The sequence below is a fragment of the Orbicella faveolata genome, unplaced genomic scaffold (genome assembly GCF_042242905.1).
Source record: "Orbicella faveolata isolate gen_17 unplaced genomic scaffold, um_ofav_v1 contig_14, whole genome shotgun sequence".
Lineage (NCBI taxonomy): Eukaryota > Metazoa > Cnidaria > Anthozoa > Scleractinia > Merulinidae > Orbicella > Orbicella faveolata.
The window spans coordinates 10,410,389-10,427,764 of NW_028301541.1; the positions used below are offsets into that span (position 1 = coordinate 10,410,389).

At 38.2% G+C, this 17,376-nt stretch overlaps 2 protein-coding genes, 1 non-coding gene and 1 pseudogene across 3 annotated transcripts; 2 read left to right on the forward strand and 2 right to left on the reverse strand.

Moving 5' to 3' along the window:
* The first annotated feature begins 251 nt into the window (after window positions 1-251).
* Window positions 252-3,472, forward strand: LOC149113911 (uncharacterized; annotated as a pseudogene).
* A 481-nt stretch (window positions 3,473-3,953) lies between these two features.
* LOC149113912 (P2X purinoceptor 7-like) lies at window positions 3,954-5,112 on the reverse strand. The gene is made up of 2 exons (XM_089287407.1): window positions 5,063-5,112; window positions 3,954-4,371 (listed from the first exon to the last, which is right to left on the reverse strand). Exons 1-2 carry the CDS (start codon window positions 5,110-5,112, stop codon window positions 3,954-3,956), a joined length of 468 nt encoding a protein of 155 aa, XP_089143533.1.
* Window positions 5,113-5,774: 662 nt separating this feature from the next.
* Trnak-uuu (transfer RNA lysine (anticodon UUU)) lies at window positions 5,775-5,847 on the reverse strand. The gene has a single exon. It is a non-coding gene; the product is annotated as a tRNA-Lys (tRNA).
* An 8,268-nt stretch (window positions 5,848-14,115) lies between these two features.
* LOC149113913 (QRFP-like peptide receptor) lies at window positions 14,116-16,559 on the forward strand. The gene has a single exon (XM_089286563.1). It carries the CDS (start codon window positions 14,253-14,255, stop codon window positions 15,381-15,383), a length of 1,131 nt encoding a protein of 376 aa, XP_089142689.1. The 5' UTR covers window positions 14,116-14,252; the 3' UTR covers window positions 15,384-16,559.
* Window positions 16,560-17,376: the final 817 nt, after the last annotated feature.

Sequence of the window (17,376 nt, forward strand, 5' to 3'; positions counted from 1 at the left end):
ATCAGCGCGGCGTAACCGTCTTTCCTTTTAAAGGGGAACTCCGGGGTAAAAATCAAGTTATTTTGTATAGTCGGCCTATATTTTCTACGTCAATATTTGGTAACAGTTTCCGTTGATCGTTGGTCTGAACGTAGATATTTTACCTTAAAGACGACCAATAAACGCGAATAGAGTTCCGCCATCTTGAAAAAATACGAGCCGCGTTACATTGGTCAGCAGTGTGATGTGACGTAGGAACGTCAAAGGGATTTTTCGCGGGATCTTCGAAACACGCTCTCTTGCCCACTCTCTACCTTCCGTTCACATAGTGTTCATTAGAATATCTGAAAAAGCCTCGCTTTCTTTATATGTGAGGGTTTCTAGAAAATGGTGAACTGTTGTGTCCCTGGATGTACGAATTATTCAGCAAAAACTAGTAAAACAGCAGACATAAGCTACCACAAGTTCCCATCGGACAAGCAGCGAAGGAAATATGGCTGGAGAGGATCAGACGATCGAATATGCCGCCAGTGCAATACAGCTATGTTTGCAGTGCCCATTTTTTGCCAAGCTGTTTCGAGGTGAGTATCCGTTCGCAGATTACGGGACAGAAGTGTAAACGAAGACTGAAGGAGAACGCTGTACCGTCTGAGTTTGATTATGGGCATGAGGCCAAAAAACCACGATTGTCAAGCGAAAATCGCCTTGAACGACGAAGACATGAAGAAGTTAGTATTCTATAATATTCTACATGCTTTCATTTCCGCTGCATACACATGTCTCGTTGTCCAATTTAATACACACTGCCATTTGTCTGCCTAATTCAGCTGATTTAATGCTTGTTTATTGGTATCGTGAGAATGAGGATCTGTCCTAGCGAGAACATGCTTTGTTTTGATTTTTCAATGCTTCGATTGTGTTCTTGAAAAATTGTGGCGGCAAATCATCACAGGGTATAATTAAACTGGCCTACAGATTATCAAATGCCTATGCCCTTATTTATTAATTGATTTGTTTATTTGTCAAAATAAAGGTCACCCTTTTTACACCTGACCTTCTGCTTTGTTCTAATTCATCATCCACAAACTAAGTAGGAATATAATACAGCAAGCTATGTCTTGTTGGTTTTGTTCTCCCGTCAACAAAATTACTTCAATATTCATATCAGGGCAATAAATTTTTTATAATGGTTTTCCACTCACAGTTCCTTTGTTTTGTTATTATCCTTCTCAAGAGAAAAATGTTGTGAGCACTGGACTATTCTACCTGTACATGTATATAACTGAAGTGCAATTCCCATTCGAAAAGAGGAGAACTAGAATCTATACACTTTTTCACTTTTTTGTTAGGCTTTTGTAGAACTATTACTGACTGCCCAAAATGATGACAGCTCTTCCCAAGATGGTTTAATAAGTAATGAGAAATCTGTCCTTGGTGATAACAAACCTAACCATGACCCCCCTGCACGACCACAGATGCATGACATTGGAATTCAATGCTGTTTTGACCCTATATGCTATAAAACTGTTGAAACTCAAACAGATCAAATGGGTAATGCATCTAACAATGTTTCTGAGAGGACAAGCAATGAGCTTTCCTTACCTGGTCAAGATGGGGCACATGTTTCATTCCATGCAGAAGAATCAAAAGTTAAGCATGACCACAGTTATGCCATGCAGCCACCCCCTTATGTAATATTCCCTACATATGAGGATGACAGCTTCAATGCTATCTCACCACCTCCACTGTATGAAGTAGAAGTTGTTTTGAGAACAACTACTGAGGATGATGAAGGTGTTGTGGGCAATGAGAATGGTGATGACAACAATGATGATAATGATGATGAGGGTGATAATGAAGATGATGATGATAGAGATGATGAAGACCTAGATCCCCATTGGTTACCTGGTGAAGAAAAATGTACTGATGACGACAACTTATTGTCTGAAGATGAAAATGATGGGGACTGTACATCTAGCACACCCGACTGTGAAAAGAAATACCTGGTGTTTCATTCATGTCTCAATAAGTTGCTAAAAAGGTGTCCAGACTGTGGAGATGTCATAATACAACATGAGAGGAAAACAATTGGTAGCATGCTATCAATTAAGTTAACCTGCCACAGTGGCCACATCACTTACTGGGATTCACAGCCAGTGGTGAAAAAGAAACCCTTGGGTAACCTGTTGATGGCAGCATCCATTCTGTTCACTGGTAACACCTTTGCTGCTATCAGTCGCTTCGCCTCATGTTTCAATCTCCAGTTTTTTAGCGAAAGTGTTTATTACAACACACAACAAAAGTATTTGATTCCTGTTGTTAATGAGGCATGGGAGGCTGAAAGTAGATGCCAAATTGAAAAGCTTAAAGGGAAGGCAGTTGTCAATCTTGATGGTGATGGCCGTTGTGACAGTCCAGGACACTGCGCCAAGTACGGCACCTACACACTCATGGATGATGACACTGGGGATGTTGTAGCTTTTAATGTTGTTCAGGTTTCTGAGGTCACATCATCTAATGCTATGGAAAAAGAAGGCTTTTCCAGGTGCATAGAAATGCTGGAAAGTAAAGATGTCAACATTAGTAGGATTGCAACAGACGGTCATGTGTCCATCAGCAGTTCCATGAACAAAGACCACCCAACTATTAATCACCAGTATGATGTTTGACACCTCTCTAAGTGGGTGATAAAGAAGCTCACAAACAAAGCCAAACAAAAGGGTTGTGAGGAGCTATCCCCATGGATACAGTCTATTGCTAATCACCTCTGGTGGTCTGCTGCAACCTGCAATGGTAGTGTGGATCTTTTGCGTGAAAAATGGAAATCAGTCTTGAATCACACTACCAACAAACATAAGTGGTCAGGGAACACCCACTTTCATGAGTGCAGTCACAGACGCATTTCATCCTCTGAAGCTAAGAGAATCTGTTGGCTCAAACCAGGTACCCCGGCTCAGTTAGCTTTGGAGGAAGTGGTCCTGAACACTAAGCTCTTGAAAGATCTGGCTAAGCTTACTGACTTCTGCCACACTGGCAGACTTGAGGTCTATCACTCGATGATGCTCAAGTACTGCTCAAAAAGGGAACATTTTTCATACCAGGGCATGGTTGCCAGGACTCAACTTGCTGCAATTGACAACAATGCAAACACTGGCCGTAATCAAGCTCGAGTACAGGTAGGAGAACATGCAGGTGAGGCACGCTACAAGATGTGCTTTCCAAAAGCCCATAAGCGATGGGTTGTCAAGCCAATTAGTGAGAAGAAATCATACAGTTATTTGTTAGGTATGATTTCAGAGGTTATCAAGCGGTGCGAGGAAGGTAATGCAGTTGCCCAGCCTTTGCCTGTTCAGCTACCAAAGAACATTGCTTCAGAGCCAGCACCACTTAAGGCAGACTTGATACAACAACATCGGTCAAGATTTAACTGATGAAAATAGTCTTATGTAGCTTTAGAAGTACCAGTTATTTTTTCTTCATAATTAATTTTGGAGAATCGTGACACTGAAGAATCATCCTTAGTCTTTGACCCTAACTGGTAAACACAAAACATAAAAACCCACAAATATTCTAGTATACATCAATGCCAAAAGTAAAGTACAATTTTTTTGGACCAAGTAGTCAGTTAATTTACCAATGAAAGTAATATATACCCATTGAGAAAACAAAATGACGCCCATTCACTGGAAACAAAAATATATATGTGGAACAGTAACAGTAAAAACTCAAGAGCTAGGTTATGTGATCATTTAATTGCTATTCCGTGTTTCATGCCTCATGCGAGGCAATCATCAGGCTTTTACTGTTATTCACCGCTCTAGTTCAGCTATTGAGCACTTTGTAGATGAGAATTTCACTCCATTTTTTGGTATATGGTACAGTATATATGAGAGAGGCCTAAGTAAATAATTATTAAGTATTTATATATCATTTCAATATTTTCAACTTACAAATAGTTTTAGGGTGAATCCAGATCACTCATCTGCATACCGAAACCCTTCAAAGGCAAACTCTTCTTCTGGTCCATGTGGAGGATAGAAGTTACGAATGCACATAACAGCACAAGATGGAAGAACCACCCTTATCTCTTTCCCTAAAATTCCCCAGCACCATCGGGCCAGTTGCCTGTAGGCTATATGTCTAAATAGTTTATGTTCTGGCCCATCATAAGGATCTTTGTATTGCTGCTTGTATTGAAACCAAGCAGTCTGTAATACCCATCTGTTGATACAGACAGGATGAAACCCTGGGTGTTGGGTTATACATGTAGGCTCCTCCTGGCATTCGCCACTTGTGACTGCCTCAATATTTTTATTTTTGACTGCCTCAATTTCTTGGCAGCAAATGCATGCCTCCACTCGTCCCATAATCTGGCAATTCTCACATGAACACCTGAATTATAAGCAAAAACGCAATATCACATTGCGTTGTGTTCACCAAAAAAAGAATAAGAATCAGAAAAAAAAAGGATTTAGACTAGTGCATAAACAAAATTAGCAGTGTACGAGTTGGTGAAGCAAGCGCCCCTTTAAACAATTCGTAGTATCTCGATAACATTCCTGATCTGTGATGCAAATTATTAAAGTTATAAATGATCTATGTGGTAGTCAAAGGAATGCTTCAAATCGACAACATAACCAGATGTTACAACCAGACCGAGAAGGAAACTAAATCGTGCTCCCAGAGTTTTATTTTTTTGGTCGATCTGCGTAAACATAAGCAGAAAGCGACACCGCAGTAAACAAAGAGGCTTCGATCTTTTTTTAACTTTAGCAACCTCCTAGTTTAGTTATCACTGTTTTAGGAGTAATTAATTGATTAAAGCTCGGGGTTTCGCAACTCAATTTGGCTGGAATTGTCCAATGAAAAAAGGAAAACCTCCTTGGAATAAATTGTTAAATAGTGCGAAATTTATCACAAAGATGTAATAAATTTGCTCACGGCATTTAAGCTTAAATCGACCTAAACCGACAAACGACGTAAATACGATCGCCACATCATTCAGCGATAAGTTCATTTTATTTCACATTACAGTCATCCAACTTAGTACAATGAATCGATCGATTACAACAACGCTACATACCAGTCTGAATTCTCAAGTCGAGGATTTGCACCTTCTTCGTCGCTTTCCATAGGCTCCTCGCCTGACAGGCTTTCGATTCAGCTTCATCTGAGTTGATACGCGGTTCAAACTGATATGGCTGAATGGTAAACCTTTCACCGTCTTGTTCATCGTCGAAATTATCGAAAGAAGACCCAGCTTCGGACATAATTCAAACCTGAATTCAGCAATATTTCGAACTAGACCTCGCTAAAAGTAAAGTACACAACTGGAAGACGCGGAAGGATCAAATTGCTTTGACGATTTGACGTCATACGATGATACGCTGACCGACTTCTGAGCAGGCAATCCGTTTCCAAGATGGCGGATTTCTAATCGCATTTTAAGTTAACTTCAATAGCAGAATTGCTCTCTAATTTGTAAGATAGAGCAACGGGAATAGGAAAATTAGAAGCAATGATGGTTGGTCTTTCTTTTGAAAAATCCTTATTTTTGCACCAAAGTTCCCCTTTAAGAGTATTTCAATTGAGCTACGAAATGCACAGGAATTCAACGTTACAATATTCCTGTAATATTACATTTCCAATCAAACAATCACAGTTTTACGGTCTTTGAAAAATTGAGGTACTGCGCAAAAAAGAAGAAAAATAAACATAATTTGATTTATCAACAATAACGTATACATTTAATTAGTCAATAACCATGCAGGTATCGTTTCAGTTTCAAGTTTGTTCGCCCGATATGGGACTTGATCCCATGACCCTCAGATTAAAAGTCTGATGCTCTACCGACTGAGCTAACCGGGCTGCTCACAAACCTATGAAACATCTTAAGTCTTAAAATCTTCACCACTTGCCTCTTATTTGGCTTGATGCTTCTTTTTGTTTGTTTGTTTGTTTTGTTTTGTTTTTTTTTTTAATTTTCCTCAGAGGGAGGGTGGGGATAGGCAATTTTCTGCGTCATGAATTTTTTTGGTTAACTGTAGGTTGCGCATGATTTTTCGTGGGCCTGTGCAAGAATCTCAGTTGAACATCAAAAATAGAACCTGGTTAGAAAAAAACACTTGCTCGATATTTTTTCCCATGGCTCATCTTGCAAATTGTTTTTTCAACAGATTTTGCTGGGTAGGAATTTTGTTTGGATATTGTCTAATCCCCACCCCTTGAAAAATAATTTTCCGTCCCTAATAAATACGCTGCCTAAAACATCGCGAAAAACTTGTGCTTATATGGGAATCCGATTTTATTTCATGTCCGTAAGGTTTTAAATATTAAAATATTCACTCTTTTCCTACACAGTTTAATTCACATTGAGAAACAGTTTTTCCATCGAATTCACAGAATGTATCTTGCTGTGAAGGGCTTAATTCTCTTTTAAGTGTTTTACGGTTTTCATACATTTGTTGTTGAAAAATTGGTTCTGCTTGGCAGACCGACTACAGTAAGTTTAAAACTAGAAACGTGACTCGGAAAGTTTTTCAGTTGTTACCTTTTATCGATTATTGTCATTTGTTAACCGATTTCTTACTAGAGTGCTGAGAAGCCTGTGCCTCCCATAAGGTATAGCGGCCTTAGAGCCAACACGCGGGAAACAGCCATGTTTGTTGTAGTTTTTACCGTTGTTCTGCGGATTTCCAAAAGCTCCTACATAATGTAAGTTTTTTAGCCGGAAAGGAAAGAAAATTCAGTGTTTGTTATTCAGTTATCTTAACAAATTGCTCATGTAACCTTTCTATTTAGCGAGTCGCGTACAAGGTTCAGGAGTGTATGGGGATCTGACTTGATCTCGATTGTGGTAAAGTGTGAATAAATTCTGTTTCTGCGACTACAGTTAACTTTCCTGCTCAATCAACGATAGGTCAAGATAGCTTTATGGATTGAATATTTAGCAATAAGACTGACTTTCTTCAAGGCTTTTCAATAACCCGGATGATAAATAACTGTACGTGTTTTTCTTTACACTTACAGCTTTTCGAAGTCAATCGTGAACAAAACAGTAATGTGAAGAACGCCATTAACCCACCAGTTTTAGCAAGATATGTTCAATTCAACCCGCGTGGCTGGTACAGACATATTTCTCTATGAGAGCCGAGTACTATGGATGTGTTGCCGGCAAGTTAACGTCTTTGTTTACCCTCACAATTATAAAGCTTGGCGAAAAGCTCATAACACAAAAAGGTTTGAATGTTTTGGGAGAGACTAAATTTTGGGATATGAGAACTGACAAGGTACTTCTCACAATGTTTTGTTTCTTAACTAAAACATTCTTCTGTTATCTTTCTTTTTTGACGTGTGTAAGTTTCTCATTACTCTTGTTACTCTTCTATCCTCGGTTGCACTTGCGCCTTAGCTTAGGACTAAAGGAGCTCAGTCACTGTATTTTGAGTTATTTTGAAAATAGCAGTTTACTAAGATAGAAAAACACAAATGAGATAATAACAAACCATAAGGGAACAAGGATGGTTAAGGATGGAAAAGATTAACACGGATTACAAAAGACAAATTTGAAAAAGTCAGGCGAAACCATTCAAGATGGGCAAACTGTGACGTAGCTCCTTTAAGCTGATATTTGTGAGGAAACGTTTATACACTCACGAATGCTTCGTCCAGCTTAAATTTCAATCTAAGATTAGTTACTTATAAGCCCTTATTGATCCATCTTTCATCAACTGGTGTCTCGTTAGCGCAGTAGGCAGCGCGTCAGTCTCATAATCTGATAGAGACATCTGAAGGTCGAGAGTTCGATCCTCAAACGGGGCACAAATTTTTTTTGTCTTCCAAATCTTTAAAAGAAGGAAACTGCGAAAAAAAACCGAACCCGAAATGACAAATAAAATGTTAGAATGGCGGGCTACCGTAATAGTTTGGTATTGATTATATATTAGTCGCTCGAGGTATGTTTCTTCTCTGTCTTAATTACCTATTATTCAGTTTTATGCATCCACCGTACCTAAGTGTAATTTACCTGTGCTCATAAAAAATTAGGAATTTTTAAGAGCAATAATAATGTTCAACTCTTAGATTATGAGCTCGAGATTAATAGTTGATGAGGCCGAAGGTCGAATCAACTATCGCCCCGTAGAAATCGAGAGCGAATAATCTAATTGTTTTAGTAGAATTCTAACTGAAATTTGCTTCAAATAACGATACCAATTATTTCTAGTCTTAGTATTAAACTTCACGCTTTAGAAAATTTCCCCAGAAGGAATTGTCGATTCAAGCAGTTGTGTACCCGCGTTTATCAGTTTCTTTCAAAAAAGATTCGAGTCTTTTTTTTTTAATTTATGAAACCGTAAATCTCCTTCTTTTAGTTTTCTCTGGAATTTGATTATCCATTTATTTGTAAATGTTCATTCAAAACTCAGAGAAACGAGAAAACGTTGCAGTTTTGTCGGCCACACCAAGCCGCTGCACATTAATGGCCGTTTGTGTGTAATGGCTCAGCCAATCAGATTACAGCATTTGAACCAGCATAATAGTAGAATTCTACTAAATGCATATTAGATCGTTACTAGGCCCCACTTGGAACCCTAGACGGTCGCGTTACTCGCGCAATGTTCACGGCCTCCTCCATGTATAACCACTACTATGGTCCCTGGAGCGCTAGGCTGCAGGTACAGAATGTAATGATATTCCTTCGTGTTACCATAACTCCTTGCCAACTAGCCAGAACACTACGTTTTTATAACGTCTTACTGCTGTCACTTAATTTCTCTCTATGCAGGCTGTGAAGTAAATAACCCGTTGGTATGAGGTAGACAGCCTTTGTTTGTACAGGTTCATAGAAAAATTAGACTTATTAATTTGGACTTGGCAGTTGTTATTTTATTGGAGGGATATATTACAAATTTGAACTTTTATTCAAAAGTCATTGTTTTAAACTGATGGGGTCCTTATTATCTGCTGTATGCCTGCTAGTATTAAGAGTCCCTGTCCATAAAAATGGAAAATAACTCGGCAAGGATCGAAAATTCGATTTCGCTCATATTCTTATGGTAGATAGGCTAGGGCATAACAAAAACTACTGGATAGTTTTTTTGGCAAAATATCCTTTTATTTCAAAGAAATATGCAAATTACCAAATTCCGTTAAAATCGTCATTTCACGCACCATTTTATTAAACAAGTTTGAGAGCCTCGGATGCAAAACCACATCATTCTTCCGTCTTTAAAACTCTCAAATATTTTTGTGCAATGTTTAAATGTGTACTGGGTTGATTTTAGGGAATGTTGCGTTGTCTTTTTGGGTGCACAATAATTAAATTTCGAAGACATGTATTTCATTCACTTAAAAGTACTTCGTGAATATAATTAATTTTCACCATGTGCGAAACCTTCAAATGGACCAAGCTTCTGGTGGTTGAATTGCAGAAGGATGGTCTACAGATTCCTGTAAAAATTTCTTTGGGCAAATGATTGTGAGCGACGCGAGAGCTTTTCAAAGTACGTCAAAAATGCAAATATTTGACCATCCGTCGTCAAATTTCAATTTACGGGTTAGACGTATATTTTAGCATGCGCCACATGACTTGACCTATGTTAAGCTGAAATAGACACAGAGCTGATAATTTCGAAATGTTCCAACCTTATTTGCTGTAAAAGGCAGGTCCAAAGCCGATTTGACATGTTTCTAGTCGATCTCCCACCATTTGTCGCACTTAAAGCATATGTTCGCTTTTGTTTTCACAAGGTTAACGTCCGATGTACATCGCCTACTGTCAACCTAATATTGGTCGAATACTATGAATCCGTGACCATCTTTCTGCGCATATGAACATCACTGCATCAAAGTCTAAAACGGCTGAGACATTTGTAGATAGTTGCTCGCTTTGCGCTGCGCCAAAATATTGCGTTTGATCGATTGCTGACCGTTGCTGATAAGACTGTCGGCGCAGCCCAATCTTACAGCCGTTATTGTTCGTCTCGCAGTGCTGTCACGGCATATGCTGCACATTTTGATCTATTTTGTATAGAGTACTCTCGGCATAAGTCAAACAATTTAATCATTGTTCTTCTGTTTTTTCATATATATAATAATATATGTGTATATTTATATAATCATATTCTATAGTGTACGTGGTCTCGGTCCATATTACGTTTGTTGTACGTTCTGATGTTTCAGACAACAGCTGATAAAGCTAGTACCTGTACTCACTAGAATTTTAAGAAAATCGCCATAAAAAAGTTATAGATTAATGAAGCAAGAACTAGCTGAAATAAAAATAGGAAATCACAACGAGTCTAATTGGTGAGAAAAACAGACTAAATTTAATTAGTAATTACGTGAGTAAATAGCCCTGGCCATGCCATTTTGTTTGGCGTATCAGTTGTTTGCTTAGTGGCGAGGCATTGGTATGTAACAGAAAATAGAGGACTGTTGTCAATACAGTCCAAAATTATCGTCAGTAAAATATTGTAAATAAAACACCTATTGACCGGTTACCTCCGCGGCCATCATTTGGTCATTCCGATAAGGGTTTCATTATTGTCTTTACCCCTATTAAGCGGCCACCCAAAATTCAAGAACTTTGTTTTGGAAAGGGCGATGGCAGATAAGAGTCTGAAATTGAAGGTGCATGACGAGTGATAATTCAAACACACGTCTATCATGATTGTATTGAAGTGACTCCATGTTCACCAAGAAGTTTATAGCCCGATAGTGAAAAATTAAATATTCAAGGTACACCAACCTCTATTTAAGCGGCTAGCCCCATTAAGCGGTCGTCACCCATTTCCCCGGGGGTAGCCCACTGTATTACATGTAAACCAAAAATAATTGCATAGCGCGAAAAGACCTACAAGGTATGAGTTTAGCGTTACAGTATTACGCAGGGGCATGTAGCATGTAGCGGTGGTCGAGTAAAAGATAACAACAGAGGCAATGGTAAATTATTCATTCTTTTCATTTCTTAATTTAATCTCTTCCTACTCAACACGATTGCGTGCTCCCAGTGATTCCAAGCCTTACGGAGCCTTACGTATCAGGATAGAAATTGCCCCACCCCTACCCCCTAAAATGGGATGACAGAATTGCGTGACGAACAAGGAACCGCTGCAAGCAAGGATTCAAGCCATCAAACCATGATGATCAAACGTAATATTTTGGTGTAGTACAAAGCAAGCAACTATCTACAAATGACTTAGCCGTTTTTGACTTAGATGCAGTGGTGATCATATGTGTCGAACGAGGGTCACAGATTCATGGTATTCGACCGTTAAATAAGTTGACAGTTGGCGATGTACATCGGACGTTATGTAAACAAAAGCAAACTTCTGCTTTATGTGCGACGAATGGTGATAGAAACACGTCAAATCGGCTTTGGACCTGCCTTTTACAGCAAATAAGGTTAGAACATTTCGAAATTATCAGCTCTGTGTCTGTTTCAACTTAACATAGGTCAAGTCATGTGGCGCATGCTGAAATATACGTCTAACCCGTAAATTGAAATTTGACGACGGATGGTCAAATATTTGCATTTTTGACGTACTTTGAAAAGCTCTCGCGTCGCTCACAATCATTTGCCCAAAGAAATTTTTACAGGAATCTGTAGACCATCCTTCTGCAATTCAACCACCAGAAGCTTGGTCCATTTGAAGGTTTCGCACATGGTGAAAATTAATTATATTCACGAAGTACTTTTAAGTGAATGAAATACATGTCTTCGAAATTTAATTATTGTGCACCCAAAAAGACAACGCAACATTCCCTAAAATCAACCCAGTACACATTTAAACATTGCACAAAAATATTTGAGAGTTTTAAAGACGGAAGAATGATGTGGTTTTGCATCCGAGGCTCTCAAACTTGTTTAATAAAATGGTGCGTGAAATGACGATTTTAACGGAATTTGGTAATTTGCATATTTCTTTGAAATAAAAGGATATTTTGCCAAAAAACTATCCAGTAGTTTTTGTCATGCCCTAGCCTATCTACCATAAGAATATGAGCGGAATCGAATTTTCGACCCTTGCCGCGAAATTAAGAATTTGTCTGATTTTTACGGGCAGGCACTCTTAAGTCCAAGTTGATTGCTTTATTTCCAATATGAACGAAAGAAAGAAAATTAATAATGTTGGCTTTTAATATATATCCTGAACTGACAGCTTGAAGCAACGGAAATGAAAATTCCTTTTTTTTCCGTTTTAATCAGTTGCGATGAAGTAAATCTTCATATAAGGGTGTGTTTCTCAAGCGCTAGCACTGATAGTGCGGTTGATGTACAGCACTACATCATGTTGTTGTGGAACAATACAACAGACCCACTGATTTCCAGCAGATCTGCACTGGTCCAAATGAACTCCACGTGTTCCTTTGTTGATTCGTCTGTAGAGAGATTTTCCAAACTTTGCGCGTTTTGCTTTGTTTTATTGGGCAGTTTATTTGGAAACATCTTCATAATCATCATCGTCTACAAGAATCGACATTTACGAAAAACAATCAACTATTTCATCGTGAACATGGCCTTTTCAGATTTAGGTTTAACTCTGATTGTACGCCCAGTTGAAATAACTAGGTTGGTGACCGACTCAGGTCATTGGCACGTCAGTGGAATCTTAGGATTGATTTGCTGCAAGTTGTTCTTTTTCGAAAGCTTCGTGTCTCTTTTTGTTTCAGCTCAAAGCTTGGTGAGCTTAATCAGTTTAGTTCTTCTTGTAAATCTAAGGTGGCACGTTATGATATCATACTGTTCAAGTACAATTCAAACAGTAGTTTGCAGTTGACTTTTTTACATTTTTGACCTTAAACGAAGCTATGACATCTGCCTTGCAATAGGCCATTTACGAGTTACCTTGTGCCTCGTAGTTACGAGTTAGCTTGTGTACTAGTGCAAAACCTTTCATTTGAAAATAAATGAGTTTAATTTACATGAAAATGAACCTGTAAGTGGAACACATTTATTTTCATATGAATGACTTCACACGAAGACTCTTCTTGACACAGAGGCAACTCAGAAATAAACCATAGCATTCAATTGTATTGTCATAAGTATTATCATGACATCATAGGATCATCGTTTAAAAACAACGAGATTTACGAAGAAAAAATACATAGTTTCTCGTACATGTACATGGTGGCTGCGCTGTAGCAGTCACAGCAATTATCTATGTCATCGTCAGATTTGTTTTTTTCTCTATGATCCTAATTCCAGCAGGACTGAAATAAATGAATTGGCGACCAACGCATGGCACTGGAGTGTCAGAAATTGAATAGATTTTGTTTATAAGTTGTTCTGCCGTGTCCTGGTGAGGATAACACCACGCTTATTTCTGAGGCTTAAAAGTTGTTCGACGTTTCAGTTTCTAAAAAGATGCTATAAATTTTTCAAAAAGTTGACTAAAAAACTTCAAACTCGTCTTTCCATACTGCGACAAAATATCGTTACATCTTTCCGGCAAGTTTTTGCTGTGGCAAGATTCCAAAATCTTCCTAAAATCGCGGAAATATGTAAATTTGCCTAAAAAATTACAAAGAAACTTGTTGACAATTTTACTTGCGAAAAGATCCGAGCAAGAGAGCCTGTGTTCGCAGGAAGCGCCTTTACCAATTTGCTTGCGTTTCTGGCGCCGAACTGATCCACCATTTGGTTAGTGACATGCAAAGATCCAAACAAGCTGTTCACGGACCACTTCATGGCTTTTGATTCCAAGCAAAAAAATTTTGTAGTTTTATTAAATTGCTTCCTGTCTTAGAGGTCAAGCAAATTTTTTGTCGATGAAAAAGGTGGAAACCTGAACTAAAAGTACAGAAACTCTATAGAAAGGGATTCTTAAAGCAATAACAGCGAAACATTTTGAATTGATATTTCTTATTCCGTCTGTTCACACGCCGGGTGGCCCGAAATGAGATCTTTGGCAATCTATGTATTTTACAATATGAAGTCTTCAGTAATTATTAATATTTTTGTAAACCAGCTGGCTTGAGAAAAGAATGGATCTTGACTAGCAAATAAACGAAGTGCAAGCCTTGTCTCATGCTCTGATATAAAGCTTTTTATCCAATCAGGACGGGCGGAGAATCCAATCTAAGTTTCAATCGGAAGATGAAAGATGGAAAGCTTTTAAAGTCAGTAAAGTTGCATTTCATCTGTTGTAAGCCCGCTGGTGTTCAGTCGAAGTACTTGATTGTTTTATTTCCAATACGAATGAAAGAAAGAAAATAAATCATGTTGACTTTTAATATATATCCTGGACTGACAGCTTGAAATAACAGAAATGGAAATTCCTTTTTCCGTTTTAATCAGTTGCGACGAAGCAAATCTTCATATAAGGGTGTGTTTTTCAAGCGCTCGCACTAATAGTGTGGTTTATGTACCGCACTACATCATGGTGTTGTGGAACAATGCAACGGTTTCACTAATTCCCAACAAATCTGCGCAGGACGAAATGAACTCCACGTGTTCCTTTGTTGATTCGTCTGTAGAGAGATTTTCCAAACTTTGCGCGTTTTGCTTTATTCTACTGGGCAGTTTATTCGGAAACATCTTCATAATCATCATCGTCTACAAGAATCGACATTTACGAAAAACAATCAACTATTTCATCGTGAACATGGCCTTTTCAGATTTAGTTTTAACTCTGATTGTACTCCCAGTTGAAATAACTAAGTTGGTGACCGACTCAGGACATTGGCATGTCAGTGGAATCTTAGGATTGATTTGTTGCAAGTTGTTCTTTTTCGCAAGCTTAGTGTCTCTTCTCGTTTCATCTCAAAGCTTGGTGTGGATAGCAATTGACAGATTTGTCGCGGTAGTTTTTCCAATGAAACTTGGACTTATTTCAAGCAAGATTCGAACGATAGCCATCGTTTCTACCTGGATTTGTGCAGGCTTTTTCAGTTATCCAGTGCTTATATCTTCGAAACTTGTTGTACGTGGCAATGACACATTTTGTACTGAGACAAACTTGGAATCATTTTTCCATAACCAAAAGACCCAAAAGGCTAATGAGACATACATGTTTGTTTGGGTTCAGTTTACTCTTTTGATTATTGCTCCCTTACTTGTCATAACCATTTTGTACACCGCGATAGCAGTTAACTTGAGAATACAGAAGAAAGCCCTCGCAGGCACCCCTCCAAATATACAACGACATGCTATGAAGAAACGGAGACAAGCTATCAAAATGGCGGTTGTTATCTTGATTCTGTTTTATCTTTGTGTAACTCCACACACTTTGCTGTATTTCATTCATTACTGGAGACCTTCTTGTGCCACTCGGAGAGTACTATATTTTGTGACCAGTTTCTCGTTTTTCTTATCTTCCATTGTCAATCCAATAATTTGTCTGTCATTTGTCGAAAGTTATCGTCGCGGATTGAAACACATTTTATGTCCCTGCGTTTGAAAGAGTGAACAATATGATGGCAAAACGCGACAAATAAGTCAAAGGAGATGAAAACTCCTCTGGAAGGAAACTGCCGACAGTCTCTCAAGAATGCAAAAAAAACTATAACGTAACGTTTTGTAGAGATATAGTTTAATACGAGGTGCTCTGTTCCGAATAATGCGATGTAAATGCAAGAGCACCAGAGCTGAACGTAATCGCCTGCTAGGTTATATCAACAATAACGTAGCCATGCTATAAGACTTTATAATTATAAAACAAGACCTGTTTTGTTCAAATTAGGGAGCGGGGATGGCAGAATGGTGAGAGCGCTCGCCTGGCCTCCCACCAATGTGGCCCGGGTTCGATGTCGGTCCGGTGCTATATGTGATTGAGTTTGTTGTTGGTTCTCGCCTTGCTCCGAGGGATTTTCTCCGAGTTCTTCGGTTTTCCTCCCTCTACAAAACCAACACTCCAAATTCTAATTCGACCAGGCTAGGGGACCCGCATGAAAACCAGCTAAGGCTGATGTGGCTTCCTCTCTAAATATTGTAATTTATTGATTAATTCACAACTAAATTTGCTGAAATCAGTTTATATAAAGACTGGAATTTCTGACAGTGTTAAACTACGAGTTCTGGTTGAATAGAAAGCGTCCAAGTAGTTGATTTGTTCGTTACTCTTGCATGTAGGGTATAAAACAATATGGTTTATTATTCAAAATAATGTCGAATTTGTCTTGACGTTGTTTTAACAACGAAAGCTTGACTGGGTTGGTTTATTAAGAGCTTTAAATAAATTAAACGTGCACTACAAATGATCTTTTTCGACAGTTGCTCTTAGCTGTTAATCTAGGCCTTCCTTTAGTTTGTGATATTGCAGAGCATAATGTAAATGTTAATCAGTTTAGTTTTTCTTGTAAATCTAAGGCGTTATGATATCATACTGTTCAAGTGAAATTAAAACAGTAGTTTGCAGTTGACTTTTTTACATTTTTGACCTTAAACGAAGCTATGACATCTGCCTTGCAATAGGCCATTTACGAGTTACCTTGTGCCTCGTAGTTACGAGTTAGCTTGTGTACTAGTGCAAGACCTTTCATTTGAAAATAAATGAGTTTAATTTACATGAAAATGAACCTGTAGGTGGAGCACATTTATTTTCATATGAATGACTTCACACGAAGACTCTTCTTGACACAGAGACAACTCAGAAATAAACCATAGCATTCAATTGTATTGTCATAAGTATTATCATGATATTATAGGATCATCGTTTAAAAACAACGAGATTTACGAAGAAAAAATTTATAGTTTCTCGTACACGTACATGGTGGCTGCGCTGTAGCAGTCACAGCAATTAACTATGTCACCGTCAGATTTGTTTTTTTCTCTATGATCCTAATTTAGTCCTGCTGTTAAGGGCCAAAAATAACCAGAATTGATCATTTTGTGATAAAAGCATGAAACTTCCCAGGATGACTAACCTCTATAAGGTAAACATTTTCTGATATGGAGCCATCCCAAATTTCGACCCAGAAGCACGCTACACGCATGTAAAAAATTGACATATTAGGCCCCTACATGGGAGCGAGGCTGAGATAAAATGCTTATTCGCTAAGCCTTTTCCGGAGTACTTTGCCTAGATTTCTTGCTTTTTAATATAAAAGCAACTTATAAAGTATCTGGGAGTGGAAAAAATCGTCACGTGATTAGTCACGTGACCATCATTTTCAATAAACAATAAAAATATACCAAATATTGCATTAATACGATTAATAATTGTTTTTCTCCTCTTCTTTCTCGTTTTTCCTCGCAAATAAAAAGAAGTAATTAGTTTGAACATTACAATATAGAGTAATAAGATATTCAAACTTAGAAACTTGTGTTTCGGCATGCACAATGTCATATTGGGGCTTTGCATCAAATCGAGGCCGAGACAAAGGATGGATCTATGTTGGCTATTGAAGTGATTTACTTAAGTCTGGCTTAACGGGATATAACAAATTTCGGTG